This window comes from Pseudophryne corroboree, chromosome 5, assembly GCF_028390025.1.
Source record: "Pseudophryne corroboree isolate aPseCor3 chromosome 5, aPseCor3.hap2, whole genome shotgun sequence".
Taxonomy (NCBI): domain Eukaryota; kingdom Metazoa; phylum Chordata; class Amphibia; order Anura; family Myobatrachidae; genus Pseudophryne; species Pseudophryne corroboree.
Window position 1 is genome coordinate 294238148 of NC_086448.1, and position 27325 is coordinate 294265472.

At 43.3% G+C, this 27325-nt stretch overlaps 1 protein-coding gene across 1 annotated transcript in view; it reads left to right on the plus strand.

Annotated features, from left to right (window-relative positions):
* Positions 1-656: 656 nt before the first annotated feature.
* TGM4 (transglutaminase 4) overlaps positions 657-27325 on the plus strand; it is a 51982-nt gene continuing 25313 nt past the window's right edge. The window contains exons 1-9 of the mRNA XM_063922413.1: positions 657-753; positions 5073-5252; positions 6518-6624; positions 6980-7112; positions 9466-9584; positions 18830-18937; positions 19976-20150; positions 23020-23158; positions 25877-25980. Of these exons, the coding sequence (XP_063778483.1) occupies positions 5075-5252; positions 6518-6624; positions 6980-7112; positions 9466-9584; positions 18830-18937; positions 19976-20150; positions 23020-23158; positions 25877-25980 (1063 nt within the window). The 5' untranslated portion in view covers positions 657-753; positions 5073-5074. The remainder of the gene's footprint in view (positions 754-5072; positions 5253-6517; positions 6625-6979; positions 7113-9465; positions 9585-18829; positions 18938-19975; positions 20151-23019; positions 23159-25876; positions 25981-27325) is intronic.

Sequence of the window (27325 nt, forward strand, 5' to 3'; positions counted from 1 at the left end):
GGGCTTGTAGCAGTAGTAACATAGAAGTCACATACACAAAACCAGCAAAAGACTGCACATTACTACATGTGATACCTACATTGTAATGTAATGATGGAGATTAGCTGCAGAGAGGTACTAGGGTGTACGTAAACAGAAAATACAGGGTAAACCCCTGCTTACTGCATTTTCCAAATGTACTAAGCCCTAGCCGCCGGGTCAGTGCCGCGGAGGGGTTCGCCAGATTTTGCTTGTAAGTACATATGCGATTAGCATCGTGGCGATGGGCAGCAATGTCTCTTAGTACATCCTGCCCAGGAAATTGAAAATAAATGTTTCTTGCTATTTTATTTAACCACTGTGTTATGTCTAATGCTTTCATGTATTGCATGTGCAAACTTTGTCAGAAATTGATTTTGTACTCGTTTGAGCACTCATTTAATTTGTGTTGCCTGAAACACACGGAATCAAAGTAACTATCCAAGTCACATGGCTCTAACACTGGGCTTAAGCCTGGAAACAGTGTCATGCAGTTAGTGCCCTTAAACACTATGCTGCTGCTTCTCTCATTTATTTTGATTCTTGTGTTTTATATCTTGTTTACCCCATTCATTGTGTTAGTGTTAGACAAATATTGCTTCATTGGTGAATTCTTGCTGACGCTAGTTTCTGAGGTCTAATAAAAGCGCTTGGATGGAGCTTGTACAGTCCTGTGTGCTTGCCAGACCTGAAAGCTACAATACCTAGTAGGAACACAGTGGAATCACATTGCTGGTAAGTGCCCAATTTATATTTACAGTACAATAGCATGACCAGGTATCCAATAGTAATGAAACCCGAGGACAAATGCAGTATATTACAAAGAGATGGAATTCCATATTAGCTCTTATAATATGTTCAGTACTGTATGTCCTAGGTATGATAATCACAAAGGTTATAAGTGTCATATATTGCAATTATGCAATGCCTATAAGTAGTTATCTGAAACAGTTTTTACTTCAGATAGATAGATAGATAGATAGATATTCATAGACACAAATATGTCCGGTGTCACTCAGTGCAAATACAGGAGCCAGGCAGCGCTGTGATAACACATTGAAACGCTGCCTGGTTCCTTTATTTGCCGCTGGATATATTTGTATATTACTGGGTCCCACTTCAGGACTTGGTTTGGAGGGCATCTGCATCATTAAATTATTGTCTGCGTGAGGAGTGCTGCTTAAAAGGCTGCATATATACTGTGTGTGTATATGTGTGTGTATATATATATATATATATATATATATATACAGTATATATTAGATAAATTGTTAGACAGTATAAAATAGATATCAAAGAAGCAGGCTAAAAGTAGATTTGAAATATATATAAAAATCGATGTTATATAAAAAATTGTCTAGAAAGATAAATACCAAAAAAGGCAGATAGATAGATAGATAGATAGATAGATAGATAGATAGATAGATAGATAGATAGAATTCTATATTTCAAATTAAATCAAATGGCAGTGTAGTTAAGGGAAGTTATTTGTGTGCTTGTGCTCTGATGCACATACTGTATATCTTTCACATATAAATTAATTACCTGCTATCTCCATGTACATAATAGGTTATATACAGTACTATTAATAAAGTGCAACAGAATATGCTGGCTCTATAAAGTAACTGTTGTTATTAATAATAATAATAATAATAATAATAATAATAATAAGGGCAAATAAGAACCACATGATAGAGATGCCCAAAAAATTGCCCTCTCATAAAATAGTGCATAGCTACCAACTATCTGTTTTAACCATGACTTATCTATTAATTACATTAAAATTATTAATAAAAGTACGGTAATCTTAAACAAAGCTTGCATCTGAAACACTACTGTACATAATCAGGTGCCTTTCTTTTTTGCTCCGGCAGTTCCAGAACTGTAATACTGTATCTCTATAACTGTACAATGCTCTTCTGTCAGCACCTACCAAAGAGTGTTTATTTTGGATTAAAATGCTGCTTGTGCTGGCATATACGTATATCTGTAATGTATAGCCCTGAGGCATAACTAATACTGGTCTCTAGAGTCAGAGGGAGATACAAATTAATATGGATATTATTAGAAATGTCATTAGTTTGCAGAACTTGAGATGTAATAAACTGGGAGTGACCGGCAGCTTCAAATCAGTGTTTTATGTGTAGGTCTTTAGACTAATTTCTAGTTAACTAAATTATCAAAATGTCTTAGCTGTTTAAATGTTGTAACTAGTAAAGTTACTCACTTTACGTTTTTCTCTTGGTAATGTCAAGTATTAGTAATAACTTATTTATATGATCAGTTTTATTAACATAAATATTATTTTCAGAGTTTTTATTTCCTTAGTACAGTGTTTCCCAACCTAGGTCCTCAAGGCACACTAGCATTCCAGATTTTTGAGGTTAGCCATTCTTGAGCACAGGTGACTTAATTTGTACCTCTGTGTTCATGAATGGACATGCTTAAAACTGGACTGTTAGTGTTCCTTGAGGAGCGCGGTTCAGAAACACTATATCTCTAGGGGCCCCGTAGCACAATTTCCATGAACACCCCACCACCACCACCACCTTCCTCCGGAGGACCTCTCAGAGCTCCCAATGGACTATTCAAAGCCCCCACCCCCCACTTCATCTCCTTCCCCCCTTACACCTAGTGGACTACTTTCAGCAGGTTCAAAAGATTGCTTTTTATTCCTTATCAGTGTGCTGATAAGGCACATCTGCTCTCAGAGCCATCTCTATCTGTCCTCCCTGAAGCTGGGATGAGGAATGGCTGTTGTTAGGGGTTGTCCCTGCAGGCTCCATGCCTCTTCCCAGCATCAGTAAGGAGAGACGGAGCCGGCCGGGAGAGAAGATGTGTCTGCAGTACAGTAGCACACTGCTAAGGAATAAAAAGCAGCCAACGAGATTCAGAAGGTGAGCATCAATCTACTGGCAGCGGAACTAGGTGCAGGGGGAGGCTGTACGCCAGAGGTGGTCCAGGCCCCCCTGCATCTACTCTAGTGCTGCACTAGTATAGCTTTACATCAGTTCAATATACTTTACCATATGGCTAAAATCAACAGATCACTTTATTATAATTCCCAATTTCTATACCATATATATCATCTCATCAAGATGTGTTTTATTGTCAAGAGGAAGAGGCAGAACAAATGTTTTTGAACAATGACACTTGTAAATAAAAGGTTCTGTGACCAGGCGCAAAAACACAACAGGTAAATAAATGCAGCAAAAAACAGCTCTAAAAGAGGAAAGCTCATCAAGGTTCCTCTAAACACATAACAGACAAGTATTATGTTGCAGTCAATATGCAAAACCTGTGACCAAACTGTAGTTCTGTATAATAAAAAGATAATAACCTTTAATTTCCAGAGTTTCTCAAAGCAAAGTCCCACCATCAGTTGGAATGATTGAATGGTAATGAAGACGGATGATATGAATCCTTTTTTCACAGGAGAACTAGTATAATGGTGCAGTCACTTTCCATCCAATTTTTGTTGATGGGCATAAATAATTATTTGTATGGTATGCACCTAAAACAAAACAAAAAAGAAAGACTAAGAGTGCAGACACCCTTAATATGATTAAAAATTTAATATAAAATGCACTCACAAAGTAACAATATATAGAAGCATATAATACATCAGTCATCTCAAATGCAAGGACATCATATACTCATCGGACCAGATCACATCCAAGAATATTCACAGAGTTCCGGATACGACACATCTCCTTGGTAGGTCAAAGCAAGTGAGTCCCCGCAGTAGCCGGTCAGTGTATACAGCAACACCACTTTGCGCGTTTCAAATCTAAACTTATTTTGGATTCTTCTGAAGAAGAATCTGTTTGGATTTCAAACGCAGTGTGACTGTATATACTGAACGGCTACCCTTGGAACTCATTTGTTTTAACCTACCTAGGAGATGCGCTGTATCCGGAAATCTGTGAATATTCTTGGATGTGATCTGCTCCGAGAATATGGTGTCCTTGCACTTTAGACGGCTAATGTATTACATGCTTGTATATATTTTTACATTGTGGGTGTATTTTATATTACTTTTTTAACCGTATTAAGTGCACCTGCACTACTGGTCTTTCTTTTTTGTTTCTTTTATGTACACATCATGCAAATTATTGTTTATGCCCATCAACAAAAACTGAATGGAAAGTAACTGACCCATTTATACTATTTCATCTGTGAAAAAAAGGATTGATATCCTCAGTCTTCATTACCATTCATAGATTCCACATGAAGGGGTGACTTTGCTTTGAGAAACTCTGGAAATTAAGGTTGATAATCCTTTTATTATATTCTACAGAACTATGGTCACAGGTTTTCAGCAATGACACTTGGGTAATTTGTCACTACAATTTTTAATTATGCTGCAACCTCTGTAGACACCAGTAATGGGAATCTAAAAATGAAATGCGTTCATTTAACAGTACATGAAGATTTATTATAAGTGGATCAGATTAATTTTTGCAGAACAGATGGGACAAAAAAATGTTTATGTAAGATCTTTCAATGATCATAACTACAGTCACCAATGTGCCTGTGAAAACTGTAACGCAGTATAGAAATACATGTTTTCTTAGCCAATACAGTGGCTCACTTCAAATTACCTCTTATACATTGCATACATTGTTTTGTTTTAGCCATGAATAAAAATCTTCAAATATACTGTATGTTGTTCATAAATGATATATATTCAGCACAATGTTACTTTACAGAGTATGGGAAAGTATGTACCTACTGAGACGCATGGAATATATCTCCAATATTAGAATTTTTTTTTATTTAGTACCTTAATTACATACAGTAGATTTTGATGTGTGTTAAGTCTTTCCTGAAACATACTTGTAATATCATAAATCAGTCCTGGGGCTTTGCTTATTCAGATTTCGGCTCCATCTGGATATTTGGATTTATGGTAATGAGTACAAATGTTTTACTCTGCTGTCCCCGAAAAAAAAAAACAGTTGTGTTTGTAAATTCTTGACCTCATTGTACAGTAGACGTCTTGGATCCTAAGTTCTAAGTATACTTATATCTGCTTCTGTTTTGTCTCCCAGAGATGGCACTAAGAACCACAAAGGTAGACTTCTTGAAGCATGAGAATGCCTGTCACCACAACACGGCTGAGTTTGACAACCCACACCTAATACTGAGACGAGGGCAGGAGTTCTCTCTTAAGGTTTCCTTTAACAGGGAAGTGACCCAGAGGGATAAAATAATGTTGCAATTCACTACTGGTAAGCACTCCTCTTAATAAAACTGATGGTGACTGACGTTAAGGAGCTGAGTGAGTCACACTCAGATGAGGCTGCGTCTTTTGCTGCGTCTGCATCGCAGTGCTAATGCAGCAGCCGAGTTAATAAATACTGAGACACCAGAGGAGGGCACCCTCCTCTACACGGTGCAGTAGTCTCCGGCATGTGCCGGAGTCTACTGTGCATGCACAGGTCTCCGGAAACATGGCGCCCGGCATGTTCCGGAGACCAATTTAACTTCTGTGCATGTGTCGTGGCCATTTTGGCGTCGATTTTCACTGCGATTGCAGCGCCCGTTGCTGGACTCCGGGAAGGTAAGTATTTAAATATGGTGCAATGTGTGTGGTGAGGGCCCCCTTGGACCCAGGGGCCCATGTGCACCGCACACATTGCAACTACAGGTTGAGTATCCCATATCCATATATTCCGAAATACGGAATATTCCGAAATACGGACTTTTTTGAACGAGAGTGAGATAGTGAAACCTTTGTTTTTTGATATCTCAATGTACACAAACTTTGTTTAATACACAAAGTTATTACAAATATTGTATTAAATGACCTTCAGGCTGTGTGCATAAGGTATATATGAAACATAAATGAATTGTGTGAATGTAGACACACTTTGTTTAATGCACAAAGTTATAAAAAATATTGGCTAAAATGACCTTCAGGCTGTGTGTATAAGGTGTATATGTATCATAAATGCATTATGTGCTTAGATTTAGGTCCCATCGCCATGATATCTCACTATGGTATGCAATTATTCCAAAATACGGAAAAATCCCATATCCAAAATACCTCTGGTCCCAAGCATTTTGGATAAGGGATACTCAACCTGTATTATAGAAATGCCAATGTGAGACACTTACTTGCAGCGGCAGTGCAGTTCCATCTCAGTACATCTTTAGACACACCCTCGGATGCACCATCAAAACGTACACCAACACTATGGCAGGTACAGTTTCTCTGGCCTCCTATGTGAGCAGATTGTGTCTATGGATGCAGCCACTTACAGCGACACACCCATATCTGCTTAGCCACCTACCAGGAATTCCACAAACCATGCGCTAACAGTCTCATCATGTCAAATTGACTTAATTATAAATAATCCTTGTTAAAAATATTTATTTAAATTAAATAAAGCCCTTACATGCAGAAAAATACTGTATTATAGTAATGTGAATAGAAAAATCTTGGCTATCCTCAATTAGTCCCCATTAACTATGGTCCATTCATTCATTATAGGTCCTCGCGCAATGAAATCGAATGGAACGCTTGTGCTGATTGAGCTGAGTTCTTCATGCTTAACCAACAGCTGGAGTGCTACAATCCGACAGAATAACTGTAATGAGGTGATTACAACTGCTAGAAAGATGTACAGTTTTAATCCAACATTCATTTTTTCCCTTACTTTGTGTATCTATCTATATATATATATATATATATCTATCTATATATATATATATATATATATATATATATATATAAAACAGTTACTCTCCTGCCATGTTCCACCAGCAGCTACAGCAACCCATACTGTATAATTTGTATTGTTTCTATGGAAATATCAGCAAAGAATGCAATTTCAAATCAAAAGCATTACATGTTCTAATCCTTTGAATTCCGTTAGTTATGACTACAATCCTCCACTATTGGTGATTTTTACAGCAAAATAATAATTATTGCTTTTTGCTTTTTTTTTTGTAGTATATAATACCTGTCACTAGTCCTGCCAATGCAATTATTGGAAAATACTGTCTAAGTATAATAACAGGAAGAGGACTCGTTTACACGGCAGGAGATTGCCCCATTTACATTCTGTGTAACCCTTGGTGCAAAGGTAAAAAATAGTATCTGTCTGTTCTTAGTTAAGAAAAAGCAAATGTATCTACAGTTACCAATACTGTATGTCCATAAATGAACTGTTCAGACCCACTTAGTCCTGTACAACTAATGTAGAATTACCTGTGGGTGGGCATTGGGCAGGCATTTACAGGAGAGGTCATAGGGGTGTTTCTGGGTTCCGTTCGAGCTTTGAATGTGTGAGGAGCAAGAAAATCGTGTTACAGCCTGTAGGAGGAGCTTGGTGGACTGGAGATGTTCCTAGCTGGGTGAGAAGTTTATACGGAATCTGGCATATGTTGCATAGTACTTTTCTACACCTGAAATGGCTTCAATTTTACACATCCTCAAAGATAGGCATCAGCCTAAATTCTCAATGAGACATTTGGGCTCTAGGTGCATTTACACATTTACACAGTAAACCTGTTTGTTTGTTTGTTTGTTTGTTTGTTTGTTTGTTTGTGTGTGTTTATGGTGGTGGCTGCGCCTGGTTGCATGTGCAACTGCGTTGCCGCAATGTCTGCGCACTCATATATTCGCACCCATGACCCATACACATTGCATTGCCAGATTGTGTGTGCGAATAAGCTGCCAGCAACGATGAGCCTGGCTACTTATGTGTGTGTATATAATATTATATATGTGTGTGTGTGTGTGTGTGTGTGTGTGTGTGTGTGTGTGTGTGTGTGTGTGTGTGTGTGTGTGTATGTGTGTTCAGGAACTATGAGTATGGAGGTGGAGTTATTAAAAAAAAGTTATAGATAGAAAGATAGTTTATAGATAGTTGAAGGCGCTCAAAGTGGACTTTACAATAAAACTTATCTTATGGAAAATATTTTTTTGGCCCAGGACAGGTTCATGAACCCAGTTCCTGATTATGTCATATTTAATTAGAGGTTTTCTGATGCAAAAATAGCAGTGTGTATGTATGTATTATATGTATTTATAGGAGAGAACTGTGGCAATCACAGATCTTGTTCAGAATTTTAAAGGGACGCTGAACGTCACAAACGGGAAAGATCTCTGTGCACTTGTCAACATTTAATTTTTATTGATAAAAATTTTGTCAGAACAATAATTATCAATAAAAATTAAACATTGACAAGTGCAGAGAGATCTTAACCATTTGTGACGTTCAGCGTCCCTTTAAAATTCTGAACAAGACCCATGAGTGCCGCAGTTCTCTCCTACAGCCTGCATTTCTCTTTATGCAGAGGGCACAGGGGCATATACTTATTTGGATGACGTGTGTGTGTGTGTGTGTGTGTGTGTGTGTGTGTGTGTGTGTGTGTGTGTGTGTGTGTGTGAAATATAATATCACACAAGCAAATGTCATAAATGAGACTCTCACCATGCAGTATATTACTCTTTCCACTAAGAGCATTTCCAGTGGGATGCACAATTCTGCAAAGTAGGCATTGTTCGATTTTCTGGGGCAATTCCCAATAACGGGATATTGACGTGACTTACACTATGAATGCAGTAGTCTGTCAGATGCGTTTGCAGCATGGAAGCCATGTTTTGCACTTTCTTTTAGAGTATGTCTTAAAGTGTCTGATAAACAATAACAAAATGTCATGCAAATATATGCTCTTTTATACAAGACCTTTGAAAAGCGGTTGGGTCTCACTTTCGAAATATACTATATTTATGTATCTTGTTTGTATTGTATATTTATGTTACATAAACAACCAAGGGAGCCGAGAATGAGGAGGAAGGGCACTGTTTACCAGGGCCCGGGCTTGTCAGTGGGGGCCCGGACCAGCTGCTGAGTGGTATAAATGCCCTCTTGTTCATTTTTTGTACGCCACCCGGATTGTCCATGCCCTTCTCCCCCCAAGCCCCCCCCCCCCCCCTCCCCTCCCCTGGGAACTGGGCCCTGTTCAGCTCTCAACAGCCCTGTAAACAACATTATAAGCTACATAGCAGGGCCGGACTGCCCATCTGGCACTACAGAAATTGCCTGAAGGGTTGATAGTTTGATGGACCGGGCCAGCCACAGAGAAAGACCAGGGCTAGCTGAGGACTCTGCGTGGCTGCCTGGCTCACATAGACAGATGCTAGCCAAGCAGCTCCACCTCTTGGCGCTCTGCTCGGCAGCCCGGCAGACAGAGACATAGGGGTGCCGCAGGGCTGGGCCCCCATAACTTACAACATGCCCCCATGAGCTGTGACCATGTCCCCTTTTCATATGCACGAGCACCCCCGCCCCGTTCCTGCTACATAGTGTAATAAAATCCATTTGCTTTACAAGACAATGACAATCCCATGACCCAACTCCATTAAGCAGTAACTGCATTTAAATACAGTATAATAAATATTAGTCTGATTATATTTCTTTATGTTATTAGATGACAGTGTATATATGCCAGATGAGGAGGAGAGGAAAGAATACGTTCTGAATGACATAGGTTACATTTATGTGGGATCAACCCGTAAAATCACTGCAAGGCCATGGAATTTTGGACAGGTATGTATTATTTTACTTATACCGATGCAACATTATACTGGAATATGTTTATTAAAGAGGATCTGACACCTTGTCCTCTAATCTTATGTTTTGCTTTACAATATATAGTGTCTTCTGTAGCCTGGACGAATTTCCAAGCAGAACTTTAAGACTGCACTGTACTCTCTCCCGGGTTGGCTTTTGTATACATCACAACTCAATGCATTTTATAGTAATGCAAAAAATAACATAGGAGGACCTGGTGTAACGTCATCTTTATCATACCTGAAATGCAGCAGACAAGACACTGCTGAATGTAACAATAGGGCGTTATAATGAAATTATTAGTTAGATGAGGGGCAGACAACGTTTTTCTCTTTGGTGCCAGACATCCAACATTACATTACAAGCCCAAATGTCAGAAGTGCAACCACATCACATCATATATAAACATGTACAAAAGTAGTAATTGCTAAAAATGTTAGCGATTTCTCTGTCCTTACTTTTGTTAAGTTCATTTGCTTAGTGTAGGTGTATAATTTGTCAGTCTGAATAGGAATAACCAGCGGTTGCTCATTATCTATCTGCCTGGGAAGAGGGGGTGGGGCTGGCTGATCTCCTCGCTCCCTGGTCCTGCCCTCCTGATGATTGAGAGCTATTTGAACATCTGTATAGGCAGTGCTTGTTTACTGAGGCTGATCTGCCGTACCCCTCTAAGTGCCAGATGGATAATCAGGAACAAGGACTCAGCACACATTAGGAGAGTCTGTCTTGCAGTCTATGAAATGACAAAAAAAAAAATTATTGGTTGCTATAGGCAACTTCTCCATTTTATCTCTCGTGAAGGTTTGATACTGTACATCTGCCTATTCATGATTCTTAAATAGCATCCAAAAACCATGACAGTGAAGAGTAGAATGAGTGCCAGATGGGTGTCTTTTACAAGGCTATAGATGTATGACACCTCCTTTTTGCTAATTCATTTCTTAACATTCCATCCACTGTTATTGGACTGATTCTCCAGTGGGCATGACTTACTCTGCAAATGATTGTCAAACTGTATCAATTCATGTGAGATATGGGGTGGTATCTGTCTATGTACAGGGCGCATATAAAATATTTATAACGTGAAATACATCCCTTTTATTAATGAGAAGATGGTGTGTCCTTCGTATGACAACTTGATGGTTTCTCTGATTTCTTCTTCCTCCTCTCGTAGAGTCATATAGTGATCCCAATGATCATATAAAACAGAAGTAAAGACAAAAATGTGTAGAACAGTTTGTCACCAAATAGTTATTTCCACAAATTTAGGAAATAGAAGGGCGTACCCCACTCACACAGAGACAAGTGAGTGGAAACCCATAAAGGTATCTTTCAACCAAGTAAATTTCTTTAGAGTGTTGAAGACTAAATTTCAGGAGCGTACCCAAAACTCACAATAGTGGAATGATGAGAAATCACATAAAGGTATCTTTAAAATCTTTTGATCTGTCAGAACTTGATGGTTTCTCTGATTTCTTCTTCCTCCTCTTGTGGAGTCATATAGTGATCCCAATGATCATATAAAACAGAATTAAAGACAAAAATGTGTAGAACAGTTTTTCACCAATTAATTATTTCCACAAATTTAGGAAATAAAAGGGCGTACCCCACTCACACAGAGACAAGTGAGTGGAAACCCATAAAGGTATCTTTCAACCAGGCAAAATTCCGAAATAAATCCAAATCTGGTCGTCCCAGGCTACTCAAACAGTACTGTGAGTAGCCTGGGACGACCAGATTTGGATTTATTTCGGAATTTTTATTTTTTTATTTTTGCCATGTGTATTTCGACATCTGTTCATAAGAAGAAATGTTTTTGACTTTTTAATGTATTTGGGAAATAAACCCTCCGTTTTACCTAAACAAAGAGGAATCCTTCCCTGTTTTCTTCGTGTATCCTATGTGATATAATTTCTTGAGACCGAGGATAAAGATACCCTGATAGGAGTTGAATACCTCCATATCCAGTGAGTTGTGGTACGCATTTTCCTTGGTGGTAGAAAATTTAAAAGATACCTTTATGTATATGTTCCAACTGAAAATTGTGTAAGTTGGGGTACGCATCTGACAGATCAAAATATTTTAAAGATACCTTTATGTGATTTTTCATCATTTCACTATTGTGAGTTTGGGGTACGCTCCTGAAATTTAGTCTTCAACACTCTAAAGAAATTTGCCTGGTTGAAAGATACCTTTATGGGTTTCCACTCACTTGTCTCTGTGTGAGTGGGGTACGCCCTTTTATTTCCTAAATTTGTGGAAATAATTAATTGGTGAAAAACTGTTCTACACATTTTTGTCTTTAATTCTGTTTTATATGATCATTGGGATCACTATATGACTCCACGAGAGGAGGAAGAAGAAATCAGAGAAACCATCAAGTTCTGACAGATCAAAAGATTTTAAAGATACCTTTATGTGATTTCTCATCATTCCACTATTGTGAGTTTTGGGTACGCTCCTGAAATTTAGTCTTCAACACTCTAAAGAAATTTACTTGGTTGAAAGATACCTTTATGGGTTTCCACTCACTTGTCTCTGTGTGAGTGGCGTACGCCCTTCTATTTCCTAAATTTGTGGAAATAACTATTTGGTGACAAACTGTTCTACACATTTTTGTCTTTACTTCTGTTTTATATGATCATTGGGATCACTATATGACTCTACGAGAGGAGGAAGAAGAAATCAGAGAAACCATCAAGTTGTCATACGAAGGACACACCATCTTCTCATTAATAAAAGGGATGTATTTCACGTTATAAATATGTTATATGCGCCCTGTACATAGACAGATACCACCCCATATCTCACATTGTATATTGCTCTTGTAAAATTGGTGATTTTTACTTTGGCATTTGTTAGTGGACGGGCTGCATTGCGCCACACGGGCAAACCATTCAGAACAAACCTTCCTTTCTGTATCAATTCATGAACTAAGCTACAGATAAGAGGAATTATCCCCATTTTTTTGTGTTCTTTGACAGTTGACAGCTGAAAATGATCCAGGATCTGATATCCTATATACACACACTACACAATTATCTTTCCTATAGGAATGATAAATCTCCCTAAAGATCTTAGTGGTGATGATTTTTGCATGCAGTCTGTCAGACGTCTATGCACACTGCATTTGCTGCACAATATCTGCTGGTCAGGTCCAACAAATGTTGTGCAGCACTTCTGATATCAGGAGCTGATCTGTCAGGTTTATGATTGGCAGTCTGTTCTATGAGCTGTTTACATACTGTGCAATAATTGGACCATCCAACCTCACAACTATTATGCCATGGGCAATGACCATTATATCGCTTCATACCTCATCTGAAATTAGGGGGCGTGGCCTCATGGGTAGGGGACATGGTCTGCAATCGTGGCACCCTCCGTGAGTCCACATCCCCTACCAGCGAGGCCATTCCCCTAAATTCCAGATGAGGTACGAAGCGATATAATGGTCATTGCCCATGGCATAATAGTTGGGAGGTTGGATGACTCAATTATTGCACAGTTTTTGCCACTGAGGGGACATGCCCAGTGCCCTGTGAGCAGCTGGCATGCCCCCTATACCCCTCTCCACCGCTAGCAGTGGCAGAGCAGCGAGTGAGTTAGGGTCTCCCAGCTGCTCCCCCCACCGCAGGACACTGCGACCTGCGGGTGGAACAGTGGGACAGTTCCAGAAAAACGGGACTGTCCTGCCAAAATTGGGACAGTTGGGAGGTATGTGGTGCTTGTACTGTACATAAGGGTACAAAGATAATAATGTTAATCAACATCCAGTAAGAACTGTTTCCTGAGGTAATAACGTCAGGGACATACGTTCATCCCAGTCGCCCGGAGGCAAGTTGGAACTTGGTGCCCCCCTTCCCCTTAAAAAAGAGGAAAACAAACACGGTGTGTGTGCAGAGGTGTAGTTGGGCGCCATGATGCCCAGAGCAAGGGTATGTTTTAGCGCCCCTTTCCCTGTACTGAATTGAGTACCTAGCCAGCATGCATATAGGGATGTTGCTTAATGGGAAATGGGTGTGGGCACAGAATAGTACCAATTCACATTACAAGGCACAGCAGTGTCCGTTATTCACATTACACCACACAGTAGTACCCCGTATACAGGTTATGCTACATAGCAGTGATGTGCGGTGGGGTGATGCAGGTGATTTCCTTTCCTGTCATACGTTTGTTTTAGAGTTTTGACTATATAAAGTATATAAAAAATACATAGACTATGTTATAAATACCTTTTTTTTGTATTACTCTATTCATTTTTATAGTCACAACTCTAAAGTAAAAAGTCTATGACAGGTGAGGCAGTGCCCCCCCCCCCCCCCCCCCTGCTTACCTTGTATGCACATCTCTAATCAAACAACAAAAAGGAGTTTATACTGCTGCACCTGTGTATAATGCCAACATGTATATACTGCTGCACCTGTGTATAATGCCCACATGTATATACTACTGCTGTACCTGTGTATAATGCCCGCATGAACCAAATGGCTCATATATTGTGTGTAAAGCTGGCTCTGGTACTAGCCAGTGCCTCTTCAGCCATTTACCTCACTGCATGCCTCTGCTACATAGTAGAGCCCACATGGTAGAGCCCCTTATACACGTTACACCATACAGTAGAACTACTTATACATGTTATGCCACAGTAGAGCCACTTATACACATTACAGCACAGTATAGCCGCTTATACACGGGGCAGAGAGAGGTTCTGCAACAGCCAGGACAAATAGTGGTGCTGCAGAAGCCTGGGCAGAAAGAGGTGCTGCAGCATCTGCAGCAGAGACATGTGCTGCAGCTTCCAGGAAAGAGAGAGTTGATGCAGAAGCTGGGGCAGAGAGAGGTGCTGCAGTAGCTAGGCTAGATAGAGAAAGGTGCTACAGCAACAGGGGCAGAGAGTGGTACTGCAGGACAAAAATAATCCTACTGCACAGCTACATGCATACAGTGAGACATATAAAGAGTGCGGGTAGAGCGCCGGCATGTGCCGACTGTCAGTGCTTCCTGCTGTGTTGCCTCTGGCCTGCCCCATTCCCTGCCTACTGTGTTCTTTGAGTCCAAGTCAGTGTGTGCCCCCTCTGCAGCTGCCTATATAGAAGCCCACAGTGCAGCGAGAGGAGGGAGGATGGCAACGCACTCTCTAAATTTTTGGCACCTGGAGCCACCCCCCCGCTACACCCCTGTGTGTGTGTTTGAATGTGTAAATAAATAAATATACAGGGTAGTCCATAAGTGTGGAAAAACCCAGATAAAAAGGAAATGAGTAAAGAAATATTAATCCTAGTGTCTACACATATGATATGGGAGTGGGGAAAAACTTATTAGGATATGTCACCACTATGGTGGCCATCTAGAAGTTAAGACATTGGATTAATATTTCTTTACTCATTCCTTTTTATAAGACTGTTCCCTCACTTATGGACCACCCTGTATATATAAATGACTTACAGAATTATATAGATAGCGCTCTCAGCCTGTCTACTGGGACCGAAGCCCGCAGTGAATTGACATGGCTTCAGCTACACTGTGTGACAATGGCCAATGGGTCAGGGTCAGGGTCAGACTCAAGAGATTCAGCCATCTGCAGCATGTAGAATCAGCATTCACCAGTGGGTCCAATCTCACCGTCCAGCAGCAGTGGTGAATGCACCGTCGCTTGCTGCAGCGCAGGCTGAGCGGTACCAGACCAGAGCTGTCCTGTCCCCTATTGCAGGTGTTAGCAGGGCTCCTGGGACAGAACTGATTGACTCTGCAGCATCAGCGGGTGCGATGCAGAGCTCCGCTGGAAGAGCAGTGGTCACACTTGGATCCCGCTGTGAACCATACAGGTACTGTTGTACATGCAGGTGGCCCTTTAGGGCTTGGAGTCCGGTGGCAGGTGTCTCCATTGCCTCTGGGAGTTACGCTCCTGAATAGCATATCTAACCGGTTTGTACATATTAAGCAATTAAATCAGTAGAGTATTTCAAACAAGAAAAATAGCAGCTTTACACATAATGGGGCTTATGTAATGCAGACAGCTGGACTTCCGAGATTGCGGCTGAGCGTGTACGTTTTTTTTAAAGCGGCCATCATTTACAAGGCAAAACCAGGTTGGTTTTGCCTTGTAAATGATTGGCGCTTTTAAAAAAACACATACGAGTTCGGCTGGAATCTCGGAGCTCCGGCCGTCTCACACTGCATAACATCCAGCCCATTACTAATAGTTTTGTAATACAATGTTTTGACTGTCTGGTGCCCTTGAAGCAGAACATTCTCCCCAGAGTCTTACAAGCTAACAGTATATTTATGTTAGTTGCTATCCATTAGAAAATCAGAGGGATTCAGAACATATTATACAGCATATAGTAGTGTACGGCAGTACTAGTAGTCACTGAGTCATGCAGCCGCAGTGCTAGTAGTCAGAGTGACGCACCAATAAAAATATATTTTTTGTTTTGGCTCACACACAGATATATAGCAGTAGTGTACGGCAGCCGCAGTGCTAGAAGTCAGAGTGACGCACCAATAAAAATATATTTTTTGTTTTGGATCACACACAGATATATAGCAGTAGTGTACGGCAGCCGCAGTGCTAGAAGTCAGAGTGACGCACCAATAAAAATATATTTTTTGCTTTGGATCACACACAGATGATATACTGCAGTAGTGTACATAGTACACAGCCCCTTAGAGACAGAGAACACCTGGTCCTATACACAGCCACAGTATGCTACTATGCAGAGCCCTAACACAGTGACAGCACACCTATACAAGCATCCAACTCAAATCTCCTGCAAAACAACCCCTCTGCTCTCTCCTGCCCCCCTTTGCTTTCTCCTGCTCCCCTTCCTTAACAGCACAGAAGGAACACGTCCTTACTGTGCACTCTCCAAGTTTGGAGTAAAGATGGTGCCAATCACCAGAGATCCGACAGCGGGATGATGACGTGCCTCGTTTTTGGATCTGAGTCAGGCGAGCAAAACCGAGCCTGACTCTGTTCCAGGCTCGGATCAACAAGTTCCAGCAGGTTCAGTTCTCAGGGACTCGAAGCCGCTCATCCCTACTTAATAAGTTAATACATCTGCCCCTTTATTAGAACTAGGTAAGTTACACTTAGGGGTTCATTTATCAATCAAGCTCAATAAGTTTGTTTTCAAAAGAAGACTCCAGTAGATTGTTATGTTAAAGTGGACTTCTGAGACAGCTGTTATTTTGTAACAAGAGGCTATTCAAATAACATTGGGACTATACTCTTTGGATGCCACTGAAATAGTTTTGGAAAGTTGCAGGTTTAGTATGTAAAGAAGACTGTGGAACATGCTGATCAGCCCAACTACCATGCTAACGTAACCTGATGTTCAGGCTTATAGACAAGTGAGAAGAGTTGTAGTAGAACAAAGGGCTGGAGGTGGAGGATCTGTGCCCTGCCCGTTGATTAGAATAATGTGTACTACTCACCTGACACAGGAGACAGGTCCATATTTATGCAAAATGCCTAAGCAGAGGACCTGTAATGATGGAGACTGAGGCCATTGTGTTTTTAGGATTCAGTATGATATCCCGATGGAAGGGATTCCAGCTATCAGAATACTAACAGCGGCATCCCAGCCATAAGAATCCCAACAGCCCCCTGGAAAGTAACCTAACCCTCCCCTGCCCCTTACCCTAACCCTCCCCGGTGGTGCCAAACCCTAACTCTCCCTTCCCCGCAGCCTAATCTAACCCTCACCGCTTGGTGCCTAACCCTAACCTCCCCTTGTAACTTGTAAGTGCCTAACCTTAACCCCCTCTCCCCGGTAATTAACCATACCCTTCCCGTCCCTGCCCCCTAACCCTAACTCCCTTCTAGTGCCTAAACCTAACTGCCCACCCCCCGTGGCAGGACACGATTGCGTCCCGCTGTAATAACGGTCGAGATTCTGGGCATCAGTATTTTGGTAATTAGACGCCGGGCTTATGCCGTTGGTCGGAATTTCCGGCATCAGTATTTCAACTGCCTAGATACCGTCTGGCGGCATTTTAACTGCATATACATTTTCCTACTTCCATAAATTTTAGTATTGATTATATCATTATAATTATTATAGCGACAGTGTTTCTCTATTATAGTGTACACCCCATTAATTTCACTGTTATTATTAGTTTGTGTAGGGATGCAGGTAAATCAAATGGGCAGTGTATATAGGGGGTAATTCCAAGTTGAACGCAGCAGGAATTCTGTTAGCAATTGGGCAAAACCATGTGCACTGCAGGGGAGGCAGATATAACATGTGCAGAGAGAGTTAGATTTGGGTGTGGTGTGTTCAATCTGCAATCTAATTTGCAGTGTAAAAATATAGCAGCCAGTATTTACCCAGCACAGAAATAAAATAACCCACCCAAATCTAACTCTCTCTGCAAATGTTATATCTGCTTCCCCTGCAGTGCACATGGTTTTGCCCAACTGCTAAAAAATTTCCTGCTGCGATCAACTTGGAATTACCCCCATAGAGAGGATTCAGAGAAGACTCAACTTGGACAAATGTCAAAAAGTCATGAGCTATTGTAGGGGGTTTTGGCCCTCATTCTGAGTTGTTCGCTCGCTAGCTGCTTTTAGCAGCATTGCAAACGCTAGGCCGCCGCCCTCTGGGAGTGTATCTTAGTTTAGCAGAATAGTGAACAAAAGATTAGCAGAACTGCTACTAAATAATTTCTTGCAGTTTCTGAGTAGCTCCAGACCTACTCCTAGATTGCGATCACCTCGGTCCGTTTAGTTCCTGGTTTGACGTCACAAACACGCCCTGCGTTCGGCCAGCCACTCCCCCGTTTATTCAGCCACTCCTGCGTTTTTACCTGGCACGCCTGCGTTTTTTAGCACACTCCCTGAAAAAGCCAAGTTGCCGCCCAGAAACACCCACTTCCTGTCAATCACACTACGATCACTCGAGCGATGAAAAAACGTTGCTCCAGCTTGTGTAAATCTCCAAAGTTTTGTGTTAAATTACTAAGCGCATGCGCGCTGCATACCATGCGCATGCGCATTTTCCACCTAATCGCTGCGTTGCGAAAAACGGCAACGAGCGAACAACTCGGAATGACCACCTTTGTCTGTTAATTCTGTTGTTTTTACATACGGAGGAACTGAAATAGAAAATAATTTGAGCTGCCTATTACACTATGGAAGTTTGAATGTATGTTAGGGTGACTGGTTGTGATATTTCCATTTGATTTGTAGGCAATGTTGTGTTTTCTTTGGTTTTTAGTATGAAGTCGATGTGCTGGACTGTTGCATGTTTCTCCTCGACCGCAGTGAGCTCAAAGCTGCAGCAAGAAGGGATCCAGTCATTTTATCAAGGAAATTCTCTGCTTTGGTAAGTCTTATACCAGACATGTTCTTATCTTAGGTGTTGGTGCCACCCAGACCAGGATGAAGCTGAGTTCCCGGATCATCCTTAGGATTTACCAGGTGGCTCTTCAGGGCGCTACAGCACCCTGTACTGTTCCGGCCAAATGCAGGTGTCACAGGCAGCAGCAGTTCCACCCCTTAGGCACTGCTTACCCATCTCTAGTTAAGCTTTGATTTTAGGTTCCAATGCTCTGTATGTTATATTGGGTATTGTCTCAAATACTGTTCAAATGATTCTTCATTGTATTTTATTTTAGTTTTTTGAAGAAGCTACTCTTTCATACTGTACACATGGGCTAAACCATGCCCGCTAGGAAAGCCAATCCCGGGCCATTTTTTCAATCCCGGGTATCGGGATTGAAAAATGGCCATTCCCGGGATACCCGGGATTGGCTTTTAAGTGTGTGGCCGCCCCCTCGCCCCACCCCGTCCACCCCGCACACATTACTAACCCTATACAGCAGGCGGACGGGTGGGGATCTCTTCCTGCACTCCCTCAGTGCACGGCTGACAGCACAGCGTGACCTCATGCTGCGCGGGGGAGCCGGAAGGAGTAAGCCGGGCAGCATCTGAGTGTCCTGTGGACGCTCAACGCTGATCCCTCAATCCCCGGGATTGGACCTTCCAATCCCGGGATTAAATCCCGTCCGTTTTTGGCCCTAAATCCCGGGATCCCGCCAATCCCGGGTTTGGCCACCATAATGCCCGCATTAGGGAAACCTTGCCCACTCTTCTGTTGCTACTCTAGTATTAGTTGTACTGCTCCTTGTGTGCCACAGAAGTCTTCCTGATTTTCAACCTCATGGGCTGTTATCTCTGCATATACACATGCTGGTATTTTCCAGGTGATTGTTTTAAAAGGACATATAAACTACATGTTTATAGCAAAATATATAATAAACCCAACCTTTACATAGGGTGCATGTTTGATGTATATTGGATAATTATATAGTTATACCAGAAATTCAAGTCCATACTTACCAATACGCATATCTTCCCTTAGGTCAATTCTAATGATGACAATGGAGTCCTGACAGGTAATTGGTCAGGACAGTATGATGCAGGTGTTTCCCCCACCACCTGGACAGGAAGTAGCGCTATTCTACAGAAGTTTTACAAAACCAAAAGGTCCGTTCTGTTTGGGCAGTGCTGGGTATTCTCTGGAGTTCTTACAACAGGTATGAACAAGGAAATCATCTCACAACCATATAACGCCCAGCTTTAGGAAAATGTCATTGATTTTATTTGAGATAATTATGTATTTCATTAACTTTAAAAATGATATTTATCACTATAGTTTGAAAAGCATTAGGACTGGTATGTATATTTTTCTACTGGTGGGCTGTGTCATTTAAACAGAATAGCGTGATATACAAAATAGTGTAATATAACAAAATATAGACAATACCATACGTCTATGCTAGTGTACAATGGCCTGTGTTTCCAATTTAGGGCCTGATTCAGAGTGAAGGGTTTTTTTTTGTACTGTGCATGCTTATGAGATGAACTGTGCACGCATGCCGGTCACAAAGAGGATTTGGATGCAAAGAATTTGACAGTGCGCATTTATGGGTGGTAACGGGAGGTGTTTTGTGCAACCAATGTTGCGGAGGATTGCATCTTTGTATGCAAGCAGTGGATTAGGGACGCCGGTGGTGTATGTCTCTGTATATATCCAAGCTGCTGTGGCATTAGCATATTTTTACAGTACCGCTGTATAAAAGATACAGTCACGATTTACGTCCACCTATGAATCAGGCGCTTTGTTTCCAGAAAAAAACGTTAAATAAAACCTGTATAAAAAAAACCTCATACATACTCTTTTACTTGTGGTGTTTTGGATGGGTTAGGTATGGGATACTGACAGGGGCACTGCAGTAAACGAACTCTAATCCTAACCCTCCCCTCCTGCAGCCTAGCCCTAACCCTCTCCCGCTACCCTAACCCTCTCCCGCTGCCTATCCCTAACCCTCTCCTGCTGCCTAACCTTAACCCTCTCCCGCTGCCTAACCCTAACCCTCTCCCTGCAGCATAATCCTAACCCCCTCCCGCTGCCTAACCCTAACCCTCTCCCTGCAGCATAACCCTAACCCTCTCCCGCTGCCTAACCCTAACCCTCTCCCTGCAGCCTAGCCCTAACCCTCGCCCTGCAGCCTAACTCTAACCCTCTCCCTGCAGCCTAACCCTAACCCTCTCCCGCTGCCTAACCCTAACCCTCTCCCGCTGCCTATCCCTAACCCTCTCCCGCTGCCTAACCTTAACCCTCTCCCGCTGCCTAACCCTAACCCCCTCCCTGCAGGCTAACCCTAACCCTCTCACGCTGCCTAACCCTAACCCTCTCCCGCTGCCTATCCCTAACCCTCTCCTGCTGCCTAACCTTAACCCTCTCCCGCTGCCTAACCCTAACCCCCTCCCTGCAGGCTAACCCTAACCCTCTCCCACAGCCTAACCCTAACCCTCTCCCGCAGCCTAACCCTAACCCTCTCCCGCTGCCTAACCCTAACCCTCTCCCTGCAGCCTAACCCTAACCCTCTCCCGCTGCCTAACCCTAACCCTCTCCCTGCAGCCTAACCCTAACCCTCTCCCTGCAGCCTAACCCTAACCCTCTCCCTGCAGCCTAACCCTAACCCTCTCCCACTGCCTACCCCTAACCCTCTCACGCTGCCTAACCCTAACCCTCTCCCGCTGCCTATCCCTAACCCTCTCCCGCTGCCTAACTTTAACCCTCTCCCGCTGCCTAACCCCCTCCCTGCAGGCTAACCCTAACCCTCTTCCGCTGCTTAACCCTAACCCTCTCCCGCAGCCTAACCCTCTCCCGCTGCCTAACCCTAACCCTCTCCTAGTGCCTAACCCTAACCCTCGCCCGCTGCCTAACCCTAATCCTCTCCCTGCAGCCTAGCCCTAACCCCCTCCCTGCAGCCTAACCCTAACCCTCTCCCTGCAGCCTAACCCTAACCAGCTCCCGCTGCCTAAACCTAACCCTCTCCTGCTGCCTAAACCTAACCCTCTCCTGCTGCCTAACCCTAACCCTCTCCCTGCAGCCTAACCCTAACCCTCTCCCGCTGCCTAACCCTAGCCCTCTCCCACAGCCTAACCCTAACCCTCTCCCGCTGCCTAACCCCAACCCTCTCCCTACAGCCTAACCCTAACCCTCTCCCACTGCCTAACCCTAACCCTCTCCCTACAGCCTAAGCCTAACCCTAACCCTCTCCCGCTGCCTAACCCTAACCCTCTCCCGCTGCCTTACCCTCTCCCGCTGCCTAACCTTAACCCTCTCCCTGCAGCCTAGCCCAAACCCTCTACCTACAGCCTAACCCTAACCCTAATCCCCATGTCAACTACATCACGTTTTGGATACATCTTATGAGATAACAGACCTGTACAGAATTGAGAGTTTTCATCACAATACCCCAAACTGTGATGGTTATTTAGAAAATTGGTGTACAGAGCACTGTTGTCCTATAACCGGGATCCGGTCAGGATCCCAGGAAGGTCAGAATACTAACGCTGGAAACCCGACACCAATCTGAAAGCCAACACTGGCATCTTGAATAGGGTCTCCATCCCGGCGCTGGAATTCCGACATCCGGGATCCCGAACGTCCACACACTGCTGCGCCAGAAAGGTAAGCCACCAGGGGGGAAGGGGAGGTTAGGTTTACACTTTGGGGGGACGGTCAGGGTTAAGCTGCAGGGAGGGGAGGGTTAGTTTAAGGATGGGGGAAGTGGGAGTTTAAGCACCACCGATGATGGATAGGGTTGGGCTGCGGGGGGGGTTGCAGGGGGGTTGTTACATTTGGGCTGCGGTACTCCCTTGTTGGAATTCTGACAATTTGTACCCAACCCCCTATAACCCTAAGCATACAGTGAGTTATCAACTATCAACTTTTAGCAGTCTAGTTTAGATAGATTAATGTAAGCTGACATCTGATTGGTTGCTGTGGGCTGTAGAATGTCAATATTCTTTCCAACATATTAGAAAAAAGACATATTTTTAGACTCTTCTGCTGAATTATCTCCTACCTAATCTGCTGTTTCTATGCTCTAGTTATGCGCTGCATAGGGATCCCCGCAAGAAGTGTCACTAACTTTTCTTCAGCTCATGATACTGAGGAGAATCTTAAAATTGATGTTTACATGAATGAGAGAGGAGAGAAGTTAGAGGATTTCTCCAGTGATTCGATTTGGTGAGTGAAGTGCTACTGAGTCCTGGCTTTCCAGCAGACACTGAGCCGGCCGACACACATATGTAGCTCAGCTATGTCCAGCAGTAATGACGTGATGGGCCAGAATGTATGTATATATACTACTGGAGGTAGTGCAGACAATTGTGTATCATGTAACTATACCCTGTGGGATTAGTAATTGGCTGCACTTTTCATTCACCGATTCCCACCATGGCCGGTTCTACACCTTGTGGCAGCCAGTGCAAAAGTTTCCACTGGCGCCCCCCGCAGTAAAAGTAGGCGCGCATCAAAAAATAGGGGCGTGGATTCATAGGGGAGGGGTGTGGCCGCAGTTATGCCCCCAGTAGCTGTGCCCCCAGTAGATTTGCCCCAAGTAGTTGTGCCCCCCAGTTGATTTGCCCCCAGTGGATTTGCCCCCTGTAGCTATGATCCCTGTAGCTATGATCCCTGTAGCTATGCCCCCAGTAGATTTGCCCCCTGTAGCTATGCCCCCAGTAGATTTGCCCCAGTAGTTGTGCCCCCTGTTGCTGTGCCCCCAGTAGTTGTGCCCCCTGTCACTGTTCCCCAGTAGTTGTGCCCCATGTTGCTGTGCCCCCAGTAGTTGTGCCCCCTGTTGCTGTGCCCCTTAGTAGTCGCTTACAAACACACACACACAAAAAAAAACCAATACTTACCACTGCCCCGCTCTTGCTTCCCGACCACTGCTGCTGCTGCTCCATCTGGCCGCCCGCGGCTCCTGTCTATGGAAGAGACGTCATGATGTCTCTCCCATAGCAGCGCTGCACATACACTAGAGGTCAATAATGACCACTAGCGTCTGACAGGTGCGCCGGCTGCAGCGGACGCCCACACAGCCCACGGCGTCTGCTGCAGCCAGGGACCAGGTTGCAGGTAGGAGGCGGGCGCCTGTGGGGTGACTGCGTCCGCGCCCCCAGGCAGCAGCGCCCCGGGCGCAGGCACTGCTTGCCCGCACCAAGAACGCTCCTGATTCCCACCATGTGCATCTCTACTCAACTGTGAGAGTAGGACCATTAGATTATTAGATTGTAATAAATCTGATTCCCTAGTAGCGACAAAAGCTTAGTCAGGGTGCCTATAGCTATATTGCAACAATGCAGTGTTGGCACCCGTTAGACCATTACTATCACTCTAGATAGCGTTGTCCTGCTAACAAAATCACCCAAAGACCTGAACTAGTGTTTCTACACAATAGGGACACATTTTATTGAACATAGAAGCCAAACAATCATTAGTAACATCACTAAGACACTAACGGGTAATTCAGTAGGATGGTATATGAGTATGAGCTTTGTGCAATGCTCAGCTTCACACCACACACATCCACCATAAATGGTACCTGGCCACAACATTGAACACCTCTATGAGGGTGGAAGGGTTTTCACTATATCTGTAATTTGATTAAGATGCTATACAGTAACCTCTTAGAACAGGTCATAATACCGACATTCATTATGCCGACATAGTCAGAAAACGTCTTTTGAAATGCCAACATGTCAAAATGCTGACATGCGTTTCTAAGGAATCTTTGCCCCAAAACAGACTTGTTCATACTTTACCATCCTAGTAGACTGGGAGGGGGAATATAATAGTGTGCCGAGCGGAGTGAGGCACCGCGCCCGAAGCACGGCGAGTGCAGTGAGCCATGCGAGGTGTCCATGTCGACATTGACGTCAAAACCCCCAGAAAAACTCATGCCTGTATTTTGACATGTCTGCATTTCAAATGTCGGGATTCTGACTATGTCGGCATTTTGAACATGTCGGCATAATGAATGTAGGTATTTTGACCGTATCTGTATTTTGACTGTCAGTGACTGTTGGGATTATGTGTATGTTGGTAAATCATACTGAACCCATTAGAACGTCTCAGTCATGCCAGATGTCTCACGCCTTATAGGGCGTATTGAGGCTAGGTCATGAGGACACATCTACTGTATATGAGTATGATTTCTTTTAATTGGGAGCACTGGGACATGTTTGAGATCACTGGTCTGTTCTTTATAAAATGCATTTAGTGTAAATCTGATGCAAATGCCACTAAATGTATGCTATTATCAAGTATGTAAAGTCCTTTTATAATGGGCGTAATTCAGGTTGGATCGCAGTGCGTGATCCAACTGCACATAATGAGAAAAAGATGCGGGCGCATGCGCAGCGCACGTCCTGCGCCGAGAAAACTCGCCTCTGCCTGTCAATCAGGGATAGGCGGTCGCAGGGCGACGGTGGTGGCGGTAGAGGGGGGGTGGGCAACGCTCCGTTTCAAGGGAAGAGACGGAGCATTGCGGAGGCGGACAAACGAGGGCAGTGTGGTGTGAATGGGGGCATGTTGGGGGCGTGATCATGATGGCGGCGGGACTTCTGCGGATGCTGCTAGGCTGCGCCGGCAGGAGCCATCCTTAATTTCTGCTAACAAGCAGCTATTGCGATGTCTTTGCAATTTCTGCTTGTTGAACTGAGGGAGGCGGCGGTCAGCATGCTGAGTGGCCTTGCCCAGCGATGGGCAGCCCCCAGCATGCGTCCTTACTGAATTAGGCCCAATATTCCCAAATATGTAAAATTATGATAATAGACAGTCGTTAGATGGTTTGTACTGCATGTGTGCCCTACCTGTAAGCCCTTTATAGGCACAGAGACAGTCTGATGTGTCACAGCTAGAGCTCCAAAAAATTGACATCTAACAAGGAATATCCATTTCCAGGAATTTCCATGTGTGGAATGATGTATGGATGAAACGACCTGATCTCCCCAGTGGTTATGATGGCTGGCAGGCTATAGATGCCACCCCACAAGAACCAAGCCAGGGTAAGATATATAAATACTTGCAAATGAATTGTCAAAATGTGAATCTGATGACAAGTGCTAATTAATTATAAATTAAAGAGAGTGAGAAGAATGGGCTCTCAAAATGTAATTTAATATGTAGTTGGTTTTCTGCTGTTTCATTTATCTGTCAGATTTGATGTAGTTTAAAGTTTAAACCTTCAAAAGTTATCACCATTCCTGATGAACACTGGAACAGACAGAGTGGAGCAAACATATACCCCTATTAACCTATAGAGAGGGTAAAATAAACTAACGTGAAATCTCCTATGAATACCTTGCAGTAAGCTTAGGTAGGTATACTGTATGTGTATACTCCTTCAATTCCCTAGCAGCCAATGACAGTTCAACTCAACCTTATGTAGTTGACTAAAATGTATCTATAACAAAAACACAGATACAGATGTGGTCAGGGGTACTGGCGTATAAGTCCGGTGGTACTGTCGTATATGTCATGGGTTACTGCCGTATAAGTCCAGTGGTACTGCCGTATAAGTCCAGTCCAGGGGTACTGCCGTATAAGTCCAGGGGTACTGCCGTATAAGTCCAGGGGTACTGCAGTATAAGTCCACCAATATTGTGCGTGCATTACATCTGGGCAGATTCCAGCACGTCCCATGTTTTGCACATACAATTAATTTGGTGGTGCAGAATTTTTTTAAAAATGACAGGGGCGTGCAGGAGATGCTGTTGGTGGGCTGAAAAATTGCGGGCCACTTTCGACATTCAGCCACTGCGTGCCACTCCCAGATGGGCCAGGTGTTTGTGACGCACACTTGTGTCGCTTAGCTTAGTCATCCAGCCACCTCATTGCACCTCTTTTTCTTCTTTGCATGATGAGCTGTTTGGGGCCTAGTTTTTAAAAGTGCCATCCTGTCTGCTACTGCAGTGCCACTCCTAGATGGGCCAGGTGTTTGTGCAGCACACTCTTATCGCTTAGCTTAGTCATCCAGCTACCTCATTGAACCTCTTTTTCTTCTTTGCATGATGAGCTGTTTGGGGCCTAGTTTTTAAAAGTGCCATCCTGTCTGCCACTGCAGTGCCACTCCCAGATGGGCCAGGTGTTTGTGCAGCACACTCTTATCGCTTAGCTTAGTCATCCAGCTACCTCATTGAACCTCTTTTCCTTCTTTGCATGATGAGCTGTTTGGGGCCTAGTTTTTAAAAGTGCCATCCTGTCTGCCACTGCAGTGCCACTCCCAGATGGGCCAGGTGTTTGTGCAGCACACTCTTATCGCTTAGCTTAGTCATCCAGCTACCTCATTGAACCTCTTTTCCTTCTTTGCATGATGAGCTGTTTGGGGCCTAGCTTTTAAAAGTGCCATCC